This window comes from Volvox carteri, assembly GCF_000143455.1.
Source record: "Volvox carteri f. nagariensis unplaced genomic scaffold VOLCAscaffold_47, whole genome shotgun sequence".
Classification (NCBI taxonomy): Eukaryota; Viridiplantae; Chlorophyta; class Chlorophyceae; order Chlamydomonadales; family Volvocaceae; genus Volvox; species Volvox carteri.
This window is the reverse complement of record NW_003307590.1, coordinates 998,294-1,014,963: the sequence shown is the minus strand read 5'-3', so window position 1 is coordinate 1,014,963 and position 16,670 is coordinate 998,294. Positions and strand designations below refer to the sequence as shown.

Sequence of the window (16,670 nt, the reverse complement as noted above, 5' to 3'; positions counted from 1 at the left end):
AATGGGGGAGCAGGCGAGGGGGGAGGGGGGAAAGGGGGAGGAGGGGAGGGGGGAGGGGGGAAAGGGGGAGGAGGGGAGGGTGGAGAGGGGGATGGAGGCCTTGGGGAAGGAGGAAATGGCGCATAGGGGAAAGGTGGTGATGGTGCAGGTTGATACGGAGGATTTGGATTTGGGGAGGGGGGATCTGGGGATAGGGGTGGGGAGGGCGGAGATGGGGGCAGTAGAGGTCGTGGAGGTGGTGATGGAGGCGGAGGTCGTGGTGGAAGTGTTGGTGCCCACGCCCATGCGCCAGCCCATTTTCCGGGAAAGCTTGGTGGTTTCCCCGGTTGTGGAGGAGCCCAAGGTCTCAACGGCGAATGTTTTGGCAGGGGTGGAAAGTAAGGGGGTCGTGTTGGGGTCGTGTAATTCCCCGGTGGAATTGGGTTAAAGGGAGGAGCATCTGGGGCTTCTGGTGGTTTCGGAGCCGCCGGCGGCATTGGCGGCCTGGGGCCCATCGCCCTGGGCATGTACGGCGGTGACTTCTCGCACAGCTCGTCCCGCTCGTATCTCAGCCCGTAGTAATCCCATGGTCCTGTTGTTCCCGAGGGGCCCGTGATGGTGTAGTTGCGCGCTGCGAACTGGTCGCTGAAGGTGTCCCAGCAGCACTTGCTGTCTGGCGCAATCACGGTGGTGTAACCAGCTGCACGCACATTCAGGCAGGCAGGAGAAGAATAGAACCGTGGCAAGGCCTTCAAGACGAGGAACACTGATTTAATAAAAAGCAGCATCAAGGCTTTACGGTTAATAGGTAAAAAACAGGAACATTCGTAGAGCAGCAGCCTGAAATTCTTTCTTTTCGGGCTGCTTCTTTACCGCTGTAATAAGTAAAGCAAAAAATGATCAGCAGCAGGCGCATGGCTACCTCCAATAATGAAACTATCCGATTGATCGGATAAAACGAGTGTGGAACTGAGGCTTGAAACAGGAATAACAAATAACAAGATGTACCACCATGTAACAACAACAACAAGATCCTGATTGCAGTGGACTCCGTAATAACTCACCTTCACCGGTACTCTTATCGAACCATTGCCAGCCAATGCCATCCATATCGAAGATCGTGATGTTCTTCACTAAAGCTTTGTTATTCTTGTCGATAGACCCATAATAGCGCCTCCGAAGGCCCCACACCGCACCGTACGGAGTTTTTAAAACGTAGGACTGGATTTGGTATGAAACAATCCTGCCAAACATGAAGATAGGACGGTATACGTACATGTACTACATTGATGAAGAGACCGCATGCATGAATAAATGTGTGTGTTGCACCTAGCGAGGTTGCGTTACCCAGAGAAGTGTAACGGGCTCACAATATACTAGCCAGAAGCCCAAGAGCCTAGGATACACGAAGCAATTGTTGTAGCTGGCCGCGGAAAAGGCTTCCCGAGATGCTGGTGAAGCGCTTCACCAGCCTCTCGGAAGGCGGCCAGGTACTACAGTTGGTATCGAGTTGGCCTCGTACATGTTTACGATCCTGATGTTGTCAGTTCGCCCCGACGAACCGCAAGAAGTGGACAACGAGTTAGACGACTGTCACTTGCACGATAATCGTGGCAAAAAGTAGTTATGGTTGACCGGGGAGTCTCTGTGCCTGAAAAACCTTACGTCGGCTAGGTGCATGCTTGTGTGGGCGGCACATGACAGCCCGAGGGTAGGTGATGGTAGGCGCTCGTATGTGGCCCTTGTGTAAGGGCCCGAGACGGATCCCTTCAAAGGGGGAAGAATGTAGTAGCTGATACACAGCGCGGCACACGTATCGACTGCGAAGCGCTTCATCAGCCTCTCGGGAGGCCTTTTCAGCGGCCAGCTACAACAGAATGCACATTTTTAAAAGGGCGCACTATTTCAAGCTTGCGTGGATAATGCTTGATGACTACACCCTAGCAAGCCTATGCGTATTGACACCGCTTGCCAAAATATATCGTTCAACTTGTGTGTGCGTGTGTGTGCGTGTGTGTGTGTGTGTGTGTGTACGCATCCAAGGAGCAAACTCCAGTTACCTGTGCCAGTCCTTGCAGAAGTTAGGATGACCCGTCATGTTGCTGATGAACGATCGAATGAAACATGCGTGTAGGAGGGAGGGTGGCAGGAAATAAAGCAACCTCTGATCATACAGCTTTGGCAAAATGTTGTGCAGCTAGATGGGCACTGTAGCCCTATATATAGGTAGCCCTAGTAGGTGCACCACGCGCGCGTGTACGTGGAGCAGCGGCAGCACCGACAGGAGGGAAGTTTTGATCATTACAGTTAACTGGGTGCGGGACGTAATTGGCCTTGGCAAGATGTTGGCAAAAATCTTATTACCTGCCAGCCTAAACAAGCTTTACTTCAATTCACTGGACGACGCTGGCATTGCACCTGCTGTACTGCCGTACACATCTGGTTACGTAACCAAATGTAGTATCCCGGAGGGCAGATCACGGGATCTGCATCCGCCAATCAATCGGTACTTTTCTGGAAAAGTCATGATATAACACCGAAAGATACACAATAATCGCAAGGCTGGTCCACCCGGGCATGCACACGATGACATGTGTGTACCATGACCCGCGGAGTGTGTGGCCCCTGTTGGTTCCCAGCTCCATAACCCATATCGCAATAAATCGCACACGTACATTGTCCTCAGCTTAGTCATCATGAGCCAAGTGCTGGGAATGGGGCCTGAAATGGCACCTTGACCCATATCGTCGCTTAGATCCCTGCAGGACATTAAATGGCATACTGGGAGCCGGAAGATGACTGGAAGATGAAGGAATGGGCTGCCTGGATCGGGACAGGTGGAAGTCCACTGTGGGGTGTTTGGGGGTTTTATTCTGCTAGCTGATAGTTCGATTGATGCAAACATGACGGTATTTGCACGACAGCATGCATAACGCATTTCATAGCCGCCGCCGTAAATATTAACCACACTTTATACTTAATACGTGCCGGATAGGGGATCAATCCTGAACAACAAAAACCCTAAAAAACCCAAAACCTCTAAAATCCAACCCTGAATTTGCAGACCGCGGTACAGAGCGCGCGGGTCAACGCAGGCGCCTGTTTCCGCTATACATATAATGCATGGGTGCATGTAGGCAGCACTACCGGTGATGGATCCGGTTGGATTAACCGTAGAATCATTCATCTTTCATTACGATGTTTCTCTTGGAGCAACATTTTTCTGGCCTTACTAAATAAATTTGCTTAACCTAACATGTAATCAAGACAGAAATATATGGCCAATACCAACCCTGTGTACGTACAAATGCTCCAAGTTCCTCAGCAATGCCCATTCCGATGGCAGGTAGCCACCGACCAAAGCTTGTCCCCTCCACTCCGGGCTACGGTGGATATGGTCATTTGTGCGCTTAACCGTGAAACGCTTCAACGTGTCCGGAAGGAAGGGTCGGGCGGCCACAGGGTCATCTTGTAAAGGGGGTAGCCAGCCCCGCGGATAGGACTGGTTGCCGAAACGAGTGGGGTCCAAATATTTTCTAAAGGAAAATCTGCCCGTATTTATACCGTCAAATTGGATTCTATTACCCCACTCTTGAAGAGCTTTAATGGTCCACCTGATGGAGTGAACAGCAGGGTTGAGTAAGAGTTGGATTTTTTTACCAAGATATCTTTACAAAGATATCTTTGTGTTCGTTGGCAAATGACGAGCCACATGTGTGTATGCAGGTACCCGTTTGATAATAATGCAGGCAAGTTCGCTACTAGGCAGGCAGCAGGGGTTTACTATTTAGAGCAGCCACAACGGCACGGCAGGCTGACAGGGTGGGAGCAACACTCAGCTAGAGAACAAGGCATGCAGGGAAGGCCACCGGCGGCGGCGACAGTAGTGGTCGCAGGCGGGGCAGGCAAGGCCTGTTTTCATGGGTATTAGGAAAAGACAGAGCTGCTGGCCAGTCAATTGTGTGCAGGGCCAGCCGGCCGGCGGCAGGGAGGGTGGGCAGCAGGGCCGGTCCTACTGGCCTGTAGGACACACGGGCCGGAGGCAACGAATTTGTGCGACCAAGGAATATGATATTGTGCGACCGGACGCAAATCCATTCTCTTTTCCCTTACAGGGCCGAAAACCCTATGTATTCTTCCTTTTTAGGAGTCTGATCCTTTTAGAAACGCTGCTGGGTCTAGGAACAATAAAAATGTGGGATGTTGATGCTTTGCGAAATGGCCATTCGCTCACCTCATAGCATTTAATTCGGTAACAGGAGAAAATCTACAGCGGGCCATGGCTTCTCCTCGAAGTGCGATTGATGGATTTAAGCTTGTAAACCCATCTCTGAGCATCGCTCGGCCCACACCACAGGGATCTGTCGAGGAAGTGTTGATTCGGCGCGGGAGGTTTGTGAGTTTCGTAGGGCATGATAATTAGCTAAATCAGCTAAATCAGCTAAATCAGCTAAATCAGCTAAAGCAGGAGATAGGCGGCCTTAACGAGCAGGGGAGGGTGGTCATGTGTAGTGGATGGGAGAAGATTTCATCAACAGCAGAAATGTCGCTCTTATAAATTCTATGTCATCAGTGGGCCCCGGGGCTGTAGGCCTTCAGGGCTACAACCCTGGACCGCCGGACCATCCAGGTATCAATTGTGTACGCAAAGCCGAAGTGAAGATTTCGGCAGCGCAGTTGCTAAAAAAACAGTATGAGAAGCTCTATTTGTCCTGACAGTTTTGTCGATCGGAAGGAGGGGTGGAAGTTACTATCGAGTAATTCTGTAATAAGCTACCCCCGCATGCATATGCTACTTACCAAGCATCAGTCCAAAATAATTTGCCACATTGTTTCTTCCCGAGTCATCAGAAGGATCTTGGTTGCTCATGTAAGGCGATTGACCATCGCAATTCCATGTCGTGTAGTTCCAACTGTATGTATGCAAGCAAGGCGAAAAAGGAAATGTATGGCTCAAGTGTTTCAATGAGTCTAGGGACTGAAGCCTACATTCTAGAACATTGGTGAAATTGACAAATATTTAATCAATTTGAAATCTTAATTTTAACTCCCCAAGCACCCATGCCTTACAGGTCAAATGTTGTACCGTTGGGACCTCGTCGATCTGGCTGCACAGTAAAGATTGGATGCGAGCTGGTGAGGATGACGTCTTCAAAGTAGCTGTGGAAATCGAAAACGAAAAATGTCAGTGAGCTTTACCAGAACCAAATGACGGTGGTGGTTCAAATGACGGTGATGGTGATGGCGATGATGATGGTGATTGTAGTAGCTGATACACGGTACCGCACACGTATCAACTACAAATACGCGCGAAGTGCTTCACCAGCATTTGGAGAGGCCTTTTCAGCGGCCACTACAGTGATGGTGATGATGATGGTGATGATGATGGTGTGATGATGATGGTGATGGTGATGGTGTGATGATGATGGTGATGATGATGGTGATGATGATGGTGATGATGATGGTGATGATGATGGTGATGATGATGGTGATGATGGTGATGATGGTGATGATGATGGTGATGATGATGGTGTGATGATGATGGTGATGATGATGGTGTGATGATGATGGTGATGATGATGGTGTGATGATGATGGTGATGATGATGGTGATGATGGTGATGATGATGGTGATGATGGTGATGATGGTGATGATGATGATGATTGTGATGATGGTGATGATGATGATGATGATGATGGTGATGATGGTGATGATGGTGATGATGGTGATGATGGTGATGATGGTAAAGATGGTGATGATGATGGTGTGATGATGATGGTGATGATGATGGTGATGATGGTGATGATGATGGTGATGATGGTGATGATGATGATGATGGTGATGATTGTGATGATGGTAAAGATGGTGATGATGGTGATGATGGTGATGATGGTGATGATGGTGATGATGGTGATGATGGTGATGATGGTAAAGATGGTGATGGTGGAGACAGGAAAACTCACATTTCTTCCAGCGGCAAACAACCAATGTCGTCTATTAGGGAGAATCTGGGAGGCCAGGTGATTCGGACTAAGGGATGGTGCCAGGCAGCAGTGTGACGGATGGAACTTGAAAAAAGGAGAGGAACAGGCAGGGGGGAGCAGACAACATGTCGGTGGACAGTTAACGTCAACGTTTAAGCTATTCCCAAGCTAAAAAATGCAATGAAACCACTTCAGTGCTTATTTGTTAAAGAACACCTACGCCATCAATTTAGTCGCTATCCTGTCCAAGGCTGCTTGCATGGAGGTTGGTTATGTGGTTGTAAGTTGTGCGGGTGTAGTATCCTGGGTATCACGGGATCTGTCATCCGCCGATTGGTTCTTTTCTGCAAAAAGACGTGATACAACAGCGAGGAGGCCTTATTACGCTCGTTCCTAAGGCCGATGGCCCCTAACAAGGATGGCACCTATGGCCCCCACGTGCACCGCCGTAAACACCAATCTCCCGAGGTTAACGATTGAAAAAAAAGGGCATCGGGACTGTGCGCGATGCTCCACCGGACAGGTGAGGGAGTGATGCATATTGGACAACAATCTGCACGTGTTATTACCCCGGGTAGTACGGGCCGTACTACTGGATAGTTTCCAAATACTACACAATGTTATCACAGGATCCTTTGAGGGTTTTGTAAGAAGGGTTCAGCTCCCTTGGCATCTCCCTTAGTACTCTTTGCCTTGTCTTACAGGTTTAGGTTTCGTCAACAAATACGCAGCGCATCATTGTTAATTGGCACGTCCCTACTAACAGTCACGCCTTTTACCCACATCCGAGTGACAACGTTGCGTACGACAACCCTTCGCTGTATCTCCTTGCCGTACAGAATCCGACTGGCTGTATCGTTGCGGTAGCTCGTTCCGCTCAAGTAGAATATTGATGTGTTGACCCGCTTGCAGGCAATGGTAAGATATGGGTCATCTGCACCCAGGGGGGGTGAAACGCCTCGTGCAGCATACACGTTGAAATCACACACGCTGGGCCGCGGGCCTGGTCCCCTGCAGGCATAATAAAATAAATGTTGTCAATCGCCAGAAAATTCATTTAAAAAAAGTCACAGGATTTGCAATCACAAAGTCACAGGACTAATTCTAAGTCGGTACGCAAAGGACTCAAAAAAGCCATTACAAAAACTGGGTACAGATGTATGCATGTCATGGGGTTGGGTAGCGTGTAAAAATTCATGGTATGTGTCGTGGCGTCGGGTAGAGCCCCACTTCAATAGCGGACAACACTGTCTGTTTGCACGCGTGTATGTATGCATGTATGTAAACCCACCAGGGTTGGCACCACTCTGGTCGATCTACCCCCCTTATGAGAGAGCTGCCCCACTGGTCGTGATGGCTTAGGTCGCAGCAAGACATCTCTGGGAGCGTGTAATTGTAATTACCTGCGCAAGTCATCAAGCATAGAAACAACGGCATTTAATCCTCGGTGTCAATTTCTTGTGTTAAAGCTCACACGTAAACGCAGTTCGCCGAAACCTGCCCTCAATGCCTTGTTACTTTCCCCTAACAAGTGTTTGTATTTATACAACATGATAAAAAGTGAAGGAGAGGGGTCAGGACCGTCACGGTCCTGGGTCGGTCCTGGGACGGTCCCAGGAGGACCGTCTCTCATCTGCCGTACATGCAGTGCGGTGTGCGGCATATACACCTGTAGGACCTTTGCCAAATCGCTGTGGAATTGTTGTACTCCTTTTCCAAATAATTACAATTTACATTACTCAAGATGTTAGCTCTAGCCAGGTCACCTGCTGCTTGCTCTCAACTCAACGGTGGACACAGATGCATTGGGTTCGCTTTCTGCTGTCTAGGTGACTACTTGCGTTGTCTGGTCTGGGTGGGTGCCTTGTTTGCCATAATCGCCTCAGGTGCAGTGCACGGCCAGCTGGCCAGTTGGCTGTACTCCTCGTGAATCTGTAGCCCACTGTAACAACTAACACACATGTGCGTGGCTATCTTTCAAATAGCAGAAATATTGGAGGGGAATTTTTCGAGATTTCATTCATTTCCCCAAAGATTTCCATGTCCGTGTTTAATAAACCAGCCAGCTATATCTAAGGCCGTAGAAGAGGGTAGAAATCGCGGCGTCGGCCAGGTTAGAGTCCCTATCCGAGTATGATTTCCAGATGTTGCTAGATGTTTAGGAAATTTAATCCACCGCGTTCTGCTTCCATCCATCATAGCTTAAATGTTAAATTATTATCATTTCAGTTAGCAAATGGATTTCGATAGGCGCAGAAATACATGTATGATAAACGTTCCTGTCCTCCCTTTCTATCCTGGCCGCTATCCACCGCTATCCACCACTCGACGCTTTAGTGCCCGCGGGCTACTACAGGGCCTCCGTTAGCATACATCTATATCGAATGCACGACCGCCTATATATAAAATGCGTGGTATGGCTGATGATGCTGTAAGATAGCAAGCAAGCAGTTGATGAATTAATGCTCATCGTCTGTAGGCGCCAGCGAATTCAGGCATGCATGAACATAAGTGTTTGTTAAAGGCGCGCCATGCGCCTTGTAGACGCGCATGGTTTGCGCCTGGGCAGATAGATGTATTTTCGGGACTTCGATGCTATGTATGAGATGAACAACAATTTGAACGAATGACCCAAAAAGCCGTACGCACCTTGACGTGTGCAAATTTCTTGACGTATGCAGTCAGGTGCACAATCATCAGGGGAGCCAAAGTACTGAGTTTCACAGCGGTCGATGCAGCGCAAGGGGGCTAATCCGAAGCCTATACGGGTAGCCACCTCTGGGCTGCTCAAAAACAAACGATCGCCGAGAGCTAAAAACAAAAGGAGAGCCTTGTCTGTGGGCCAAGGAAAGGTTCAATTATGTCGAATATCGCACCGTAACGATAGAGTACAGCAGGAGAGCAGGTTCTGGTAAGCCTTACGCTGCTCGTTTAGGTCTTCTGATGAATTCCAGGGACCATATGTTGCTGGTGATGAGAGCTGTTGAGCCTGCTGCTGCTGAGAGCTCCGCAGCAGAAGCGCTCCCAGGCAACAATACAACAGAAGACGTGGGAGCTGGAGAACTGTGTGCTGGTTCTGCTTGGTGTGGCAACCATACCGGCGGACGGGGATGGCGAGATGCTGTTCGGGACTTCCCACAAGTGGCATGAATGCTGCATCCGCTAAAGTCGACCACGCACGCACAGGCATGCATGCATACACACGCCCTTCTCGGTTTAGATCTCGCACGTGGATTGAACCCAAGAGCGTCTTGGGGCATAGATCTCAGCCATTAGCGCTTTTAGCGGTAATACGCACGTGCCCTGTTTGGCCGCGGAAACAATCGTAAGGCCATACATACGCAACATGATTTTCGTATTCGCTGGCAGCGGCCACACTCGTGCGCTCGGCTTTCCCAAAGAACAGTATGCCGTGACATCAATGAGCTAGGGTATGTAGTACAGCGGAACTGCTAATCTTGCTTTGAAGCAAGATTCCATGCTCTTGCAGTGATTGATGAATCCTGCCTCAACATGGCAACTGTTTTTGAATTGTGGCTCTATAAATTCAGCATTGTAACTTAAGCATCAATTTTGTAATCTAGGATGAAGTTTGGATATTGATACTATGGGCAATTAAGTATATTCTGAAAGCTAAAAGGCTTTTCTTGCAATCACAGCAATGCGTACGTGCGATTAGTACGATGTCAGCGGGATGGCACGCCTAATACATTTTGCTGACTATTTTATACACATGGATATATTGAGCTGTAGCTGCATACGCCGGCTGTCAACCTTCCATCGTTGCTTAATACTTCTACTGCTATCTGTCGCTTCGCGGGCACCTGGCCACGAACGCATTCGAGCAGCGCTATAACGTCTTTCTCATATTACCTAAACCCTTTCGACCAGATAAATCAATTACGGTCGCAGTTAAATGTGGTAAAGTTTTAATGCGTGCAGCAATGCTAAGGTGCATGCATATACGTGGATTTCCCTTAGTTGTTTGGCACACAAGTAACATTAGTCCTAACGTTTAAGGTAATTCAAGTATCAGCGCCGCAAAGTCATGGACAAGAAAGGAAAACGGCAACGAACTGCGTTTGGTTAGTTTATACAACAGACTACTCGGAAGCATGCGTGCATTGCAACGACAATTCTTCATGTGAGATTTTTACTGGGAATGGATCAAATAATTCGCTTTCCTTCATTTACCAGCAAGGCGCCGCCGCCAGTCGTACCAGCAAGGTCACCACCGCCCCCAGCCACCACCGCCCCCTCTGCGGCCCCCAGGAGCGGATGACCCTGCGGCTTGCCCTGTCGCTGGTCCTGCAGATTGCCCTGCTGCTAGCTCTGCTGCTGGCCTGCCGCGATCGACTCTGTAAATGGCGCTGCGCTTGGCCCTCTCCCAATGGCCATGCCGCGAACGGTGCCGCGAACGGTGCCGCCCATGGTGTCGCAACCGGTGCTGTGAAAGGCGCTGCTCCTGCCAAAGCCTCTGCAAATGGCTCCGCTGCAAGTCGAAATGGCCATCCGCATCCGTCTCCACCTGGGTCGCCCATGGCTGTGTGGTCCAAGTCCCAAGCAGCTGTTGCCGTGGACGTACCTCAGGTTTGCGTCGCTGACGCTAACCGCTTGCATCGGCATAGGCCCTAGTATTGTGCATTGTGGTAAATTTTCCCTAAAAACATTATACGACCGTAAATATACTATAGCTCAGCAAATTGCTAGGGAAATGGTCTCATCTGGACGCAGTATGCATGCCGCGCTGCCGGCTGTCGTAAGGAATCTCTGCCCCCGCGCCCCGCGAGCACCAGGATTCACTACAACGAAATGTCTTTTGTTTCGCGCATGAAAATGTTGGTATGCGTGGGTACGTACGCGAGGCAAGCTGTGTCGGACGCTCGTCCGGCCGGCGGAGCGTCCGCCAGGGGCGGTAAATGAGCCATATATCGGGTATGCGTGTGCCAATCGTCTGTAAATATTTGGTCATCTATAGATCGTGCTCTGGTATATTGGATAGCTAGCGGCCCGTCCATTTTATATACCAGGATGCGGTCTATACACGATTTTACAGGAGACCACCCGCCCTGCACGCTCTGATGCGTTGCGCATCTATAGGCAAGAGTGCCCCTGTCGACAGTTGGATGGCTAACCCTACTAGCATATATACAGCATACAGAGAATGTGTGGGGCGGGTGTGGTTTGCACGCAGCCTACCTGCACGCTGACGAGCGCGTACTGTCAACCTAGCTTGTTATTAAAGCTATTAGCCCTCGAAGCACCTGAAGCACCTGAGGTGGTGCCTGTTGTATCCCTGGGTGTATCGCGGGATTCTGACATCCGCCGATCGGTAGTTATCTGAAGTCGTGATACAACAGGGCGCCGCCCACGGCACCCGGATTACCTACGGAGTGCACGCAACGGAGGGGAATTCATCACCCCTCATAATTCCAGCCAACGAATGAAATGAGCTTTTTTATTGTGGCATGGCAACGTATCAATGTCTAAAGCGATTGCAGCTAGTATTAGCTAACTAGTCACCGCTGCAGCTCCACTGCTCATCGTCATGGACAGCCGCCAAATGGACCCTTGCAGGCTGTCCAGACAAGCGAAAGGCGCAAATAAAGGCGGCAATCAAACACATTATTTATCAGTCATTATTCATTCATTAACTTAACATGCGTTAATAATAGTAAGCAGCAGCAGGCCCCAGGAGCAGCAGCAGCAGCCTGCATACGCTATACATACATTTTGGACATATACCCCAGCAAGTACGTAGCTGGCAGTAGCAGTAGTAGTATCCGGCACAGCGCACTCAGTACATCAAGACATATTTCGTGCGTAGCCTGCCGCACGACTACTTAGCAACCCGCGCACCTGCATGCACCCCCGGCCGTCCCCTGCTCAGCCAGGCCAGCAACTGACCTGACTTCAACCGTAGCTAATACGCCACCTCCCTATGACAAAGCTACATTAGGTAGCTCTGAAAGTGGCTACCTCCCTCAAACGCACTAAGGTCTAAGCAATCAATCCACCACTTGGAGCAAATACCTACCCATCCAAGCTCTTCGGAGAGCATGACAAACAATCAAAAAACTGACGGAAATAATTAACTCCAAGACCTGTGCATAAGACAAAACTAATGATGGCATGCATCAATTAACCTTTCCCTGCCTAATAGCCCCAAATGCTGTGAAGGCAAACGTAAGCATATAAAACGGCAGGCCCAAGTCATCCCCCTAGCTACATCATCCTGGCTGCAGCATCATCGCTTCCAGCGGCCCGGCGGGTCGCCCAGGATCTTCCTCCACTATAACGCCTACATCTCTGTGGCATGCTGCTGCTGCGCCGTCCTAGCTGTATCCACCCATCGGCAGGACCCCGCGGCTCTGACACCAGGCTCCCATCCCATCCCCCATCCGGCCCCACGAACTGCACCTCGGGCCGCATCCACCTACCTCTCTTTGCCAAACCCAGCAGGTGTGGCTGCCTCTATGAGCTAAGGACACTCTAATTCCTGCCCGACACGTCTTCCAGTACCATGCACCCATGCCACCCGAGCATGATGCGCCCGCAGCAGTAAAAAGCCACATCCAGCTAATCACCACAAATCTAGCTCCGCATGACCGCTAACTAACTGGTCAACACCTGCCGCCCTTGCGGCAGGATGCATGATGTGTGGGACAGGGGGCCATATCTTCACCCGTGGAAGCTACCCGGCAAGACCTTGCCTTCCCCGGTATTTCGGGACACCCTCATCCAGTCACCCTAGCCAACTTCTCGCACCCACCACCGGCATCCGACGGAATCTGCCGGATCAACGGCGGCTCAACTTCATTCCTGGTCAGCTTGCAGGTCTACTTTATCCCAGGTCACCACCGTCCATCGTCTAGGGGCACTCTTACCTTCCACCATCGGAACGATTTCGACCCTAACAGATCTCAATCCCCGGAACCTCCGGGGAGATCGGTGTGTGCGGTACCAGTAGTGTCTGACCATACATGTATGCAGGATGTATGTATGTATGGAAGTATGGATGTATGGTGCCAGATGCAATGGCCGATACAGCGCGTAGATAGAACTGACAGAAGCGACATGCACCTGCTTTCCCGTGCACATCCCAGCCCTGCCAGTAACACTTTTTCCGAGTTTGCTACTCAGCCCTCAGCTAACCCTTATTATTCCGTTTCATCTAAGACACGCTATGCAGCAGGTCCGCGAAGAAGGGGAGTCGTCCCCTAAGGGGAAACTTTGTCACATAACATCCAAAACATATGCCAGTAAGACAACTACATGCACCATGTTACTAGTTGCTTTACTTTGAATTTTCGGTTGCGCCTGGTGCTGCTCTTGTGCAGGTCTTGATTGCTACTGCTACTGCTACTGCTACTGCTACTGCTACTGCTGCTGCAGCTGCTGCTGCTGTTGTTGTTGTTGTAATACCAGCTGCAGCTGCCCGAAGGCCTGCTGCGCCCGCTGCGGTAGGCTATCCATTAATCGCCGAACCTCCATTCGCAGCGACGGTGACAGCTGTAATTTCCGCACAAGATCTTCCAATTCCGCTTGCAGCGCCTGCTGCATCTCCTCTAGCTGTTGGGGCTGCAACTCCGCTGCAGTGCTGCTGCTACGACTTGTGGTCAGGCTGGGAATCCGTTGAAGTTGTAGCCAGCTATGCACGCAGTGCAGAGCAGCGCCAAGCTCCGCTGTCAACCAATCGGGCTGGTCATCCAGCTCCACGAGCCAGCGGATTGCTGATGGAGGGCAACTCGTGTGCACGCATCGAGAGATAAGGCCCTCAGGGAGTGTTCCGGGCAGCCTCCCCCTGATCCAGCGCAGGGTAGCTAGGTCCCCGTTGCGGGCAGCGATGTAGTACATGGTGCCCAAGTCCTGTAAGCAAGTGGCACGAGGGAAGGCACGGCCGTGCGAGCCGGCGAGAGTGGGAGGTCATGACATTTACGGATTGTAAAATTATTCTGACAACTACATAAATACACATCACATGCCAGGCAGCCAATATATTATGCATTTCGTGCCGATACACCCCCGCACATAAACAGCAGGATGGGCGTATGTGGCGGTCACTCCATATATTTATTGTGGAGTCCATGCCAGGTGAAACACACAGTGGCAAACAGACTGACTAGCCGGCAACACGCTCATCTAGGCAGGCTGCCGTCCCCCACGCATCGTGTGACAGTCTGCAAAGCTTTGCTGGGGCACCTACCCGCCACAAACTTCAGTCCGTCAAACCCCCACACAGGTCGCGAGAGACCGACCCCCACTGCTCACCCCCTTCATCAGAAGCCCGTGTTCCTCCATCCACTGGAGTGCCTCCCTGCAGCCGCTCTTCACGGCCCCCTCCATGCACTTCCCAGACGACAGCTGGCTCCGGGCCCAGATCCAAGCCATAAGCGCAACGTTGCCGGACTCTGCCGCCGCGGAAAGCGCCTCAGGGTCACCACTCGCGTCGTACTGCAGCTCCTGAACAGCCCAAGCAACCACTGCCTGGTGGCCACTGCGGCAGGCATACAGCGCCAAGCTCCGTGACGCCTCACTGTCCAGCTGGCATAGCGCATGAAGGGCCTTCAGGAAGTCCAGCTGACCCGCCTCAGCAGCTGCCTCAGCGGCATCCCTCGTGAAGTTGTAGAGAACGAACTCCTGCAGCAAGTACTGCACCAAGGGAAAGTTCCCAGCACGGCCCGCCTTCCGGAAGGTCTCAGAGTTGAACAATCCCATTGGATAGCCTCGCTCTTGTAGCCAGCGCAATCTGTCCCGGCCGTCAGGGAGGCTAGCAGCAGCTGCAGCCACCTCAGGGCTGCGAGGATACCGCTTGGCCTCCAGCCACTCCACCTTGGCCCGCCAATCAGGGCTGGGGCTGCTGGCAGCTGCAACGAGGACAGCGGACTGCTTTGGTCCGTATAGCTGATGACGTGTCGCGCGCAGCAGCCCTGTAAATCCCCCTAGCCATACATCATGCAGCTTCTGAAAGGCGTTCAGGTCACAGCCCTCCGCTGCCGCCGCCATGAGCTTACCGATGTGCACTTTGCCATTCCGGGAGGGCCGTGTAAGCGACAGCCATTCCATGAGGCCCCAATGCCCGCCTCGAGCTGGCGCATACAGGGCATCGTCATCGCAGGTGCAGCCCATAAGCATCAGGTACTCGAATACTTCCTGGTGGCCCCCCAGACCAGCTGCGGCCAGAGCCTTGCCCCAGGGGCATCCCCGCGCGCGAAGCCACTTGCAGGATTGCAAGCTGCCGGCCGCCGCAGCAGCCTCCATCATCTCCTCTACTGGGGCACAGTCGGCGGCGTTGAGAGCCACTTGTAGGTTCTCGAGAACTCCGCTAGCTGAGGTCAAGCAGACCAGCTGAATCCGCTGCGTTATGCTCATTTTTTGCGTTGCCTCTGGTTTTTCCCAGTACTGCTCGAAAACAGCGATGGAGCAAGCCTCGGACAGATGAATGGTAGTGTAGTCCTGGCCCCTGAAGAGCTCACGAGAGTGCTTGTCAACGAGTCGTAGACTACAAGCGATGAAATTCCGAGGTAGGTAGCTCGCGATGTGCATTAATAGCAGTGAACTCGACCATACGGCCGATGATGCACATAAGCTGCCGATATCCATGGACATCAAGAGTGCCGCCGGGTAGTGCGGTGACTAATCGCACCTAGCTATGTGGTTACATTGGCAATCTTCCAGATGCGCTTTGTGAGTAGTGTTTCGTTGCTGCAACCATACCGGTACATCCGGTCAGCTCATATGCATAAATGAATAACGGAAAGCATCTAGCTTAAGAAAATGTTTAGTAAAACACATTTGTGCAAGTACAGACTGGTAAGATGGCGAGTGACTAGCATCAGGGTACGGAAGCCCGTCAAATTTTCGTAATGTCGTTCAGATCACGAAAGGCGGAATGGGCTGTAAGCTGCATTATAATGTAACTACAATCTAAGCAGCTACTAGAATCTACATACTAGAATCTACACCTCTGATTTGAAATCCAGGCTGTGGGGCAGGGTATGTCACATGCCCGTTATCCAGCAGGATTCATCCGCCTGCCGGGACGCACGGTTGTGGTTTAGGGCTTAACCAATCAAGCCAATTCTTTTTGCTGCGTGCTGTGTCTGTATCATTTCTGTGCGGATCGAGGCTATGGGTCCCGTCCAGCAGTTTCTATGGCGACTCGTGGCGACTTATTCAATACGCCTGAACCAGAAAATGCAGCTTTCATCTTAAATATCGTAAATGTTTTAGGCTTCGTATCCTTACATTTGAAGAGCACTCAAGGCCCCGCGCGATGAAGAACCGTTGCGATGTATGAAAGCGAAGCCGGGCCAAAGACTTCTAATCGGAACTCTAGCCGGAATAACAAACCGCTCGTCGGTGCCCCGTAGCACTGCTTTGTAAAGCTTAATTTAACACATCGCTCGCTCGGAAATATACATAGAGGCGGCATCACGCCCTCGAGCGCTCCATAACGTTTCAGCCATTACCCGGACAGCATGCGTACCACCGACAAAGCACCCGCACGTCGACGCAACAAACCGGTATATGTAGTTTGACTAACTCGATGCGGAAAGCGAGCGAGCGTTGCACACGCAAAAGGATAGGCAGGGCACGCAAGAGCGAGGAATTCCAGGTCGTTGTGTCCTCTTGTTTCCCCTGTTTCCTTCACTATCGTTGCCATCCCAACACACTGCAAAGACGTGATGCGTTGGAGAATGTGAT

At 51.2% G+C, this 16,670-nt stretch overlaps 4 protein-coding genes across 4 annotated transcripts in view; 1 reads left to right on the top strand and 3 right to left on the bottom strand.

The window, feature by feature from the left end:
- Window positions 1–2,077, bottom strand: part of VOLCADRAFT_95896 (uncharacterized protein) — a gene marked incomplete at both ends in the record, with an annotated part of 15,571 nt that extends 13,494 nt beyond the window's left edge. The window contains 3 exons of the mRNA XM_002954918.1: window positions 280–679; window positions 1,044–1,222; window positions 2,040–2,077. Of these exons, the coding sequence (XP_002954964.1) occupies window positions 280–679; window positions 1,044–1,222; window positions 2,040–2,077 (617 nt within the window). The remainder of the gene's footprint in view (window positions 1–279; window positions 680–1,043; window positions 1,223–2,039) is intronic.
- A 3,199-nt stretch (window positions 2,078–5,276) lies between these two features.
- Window positions 5,277–9,111, bottom strand: VOLCADRAFT_95895 (uncharacterized protein; the record flags this gene model as incomplete). The annotated part of the gene is made up of 4 exons (XM_002954917.1): window positions 5,277–6,009; window positions 6,747–6,897; window positions 8,613–8,798; window positions 8,886–9,111. 4 exons carry the CDS (start codon window positions 9,109–9,111, stop codon window positions 5,277–5,279), a joined length of 1,296 nt encoding a protein of 431 aa, XP_002954963.1.
- Window positions 9,112–10,241: 1,130 nt separating this feature from the next.
- Window positions 10,242–10,598, top strand: VOLCADRAFT_95894 (uncharacterized protein; the record flags this gene model as incomplete). The annotated part of the gene is made up of 1 exon (XM_002954977.1): window positions 10,242–10,598. One exon carries the CDS (start codon window positions 10,242–10,244, stop codon window positions 10,596–10,598), a length of 357 nt encoding a protein of 118 aa, XP_002955023.1.
- An 880-nt stretch (window positions 10,599–11,478) lies between these two features.
- Window positions 11,479–15,572, bottom strand: VOLCADRAFT_95893 (uncharacterized protein; the record flags this gene model as incomplete). Its single annotated transcript, XM_002954916.1, has 3 exons — window positions 11,479–11,541; window positions 13,452–13,832; window positions 14,235–15,572. The coding sequence occupies 3 exons, from the start codon at window positions 15,570–15,572 to the stop codon at window positions 11,479–11,481; spliced, it is 1,782 nt and encodes a 593-aa protein (XP_002954962.1).
- Window positions 15,573–16,670: the final 1,098 nt, after the last annotated feature.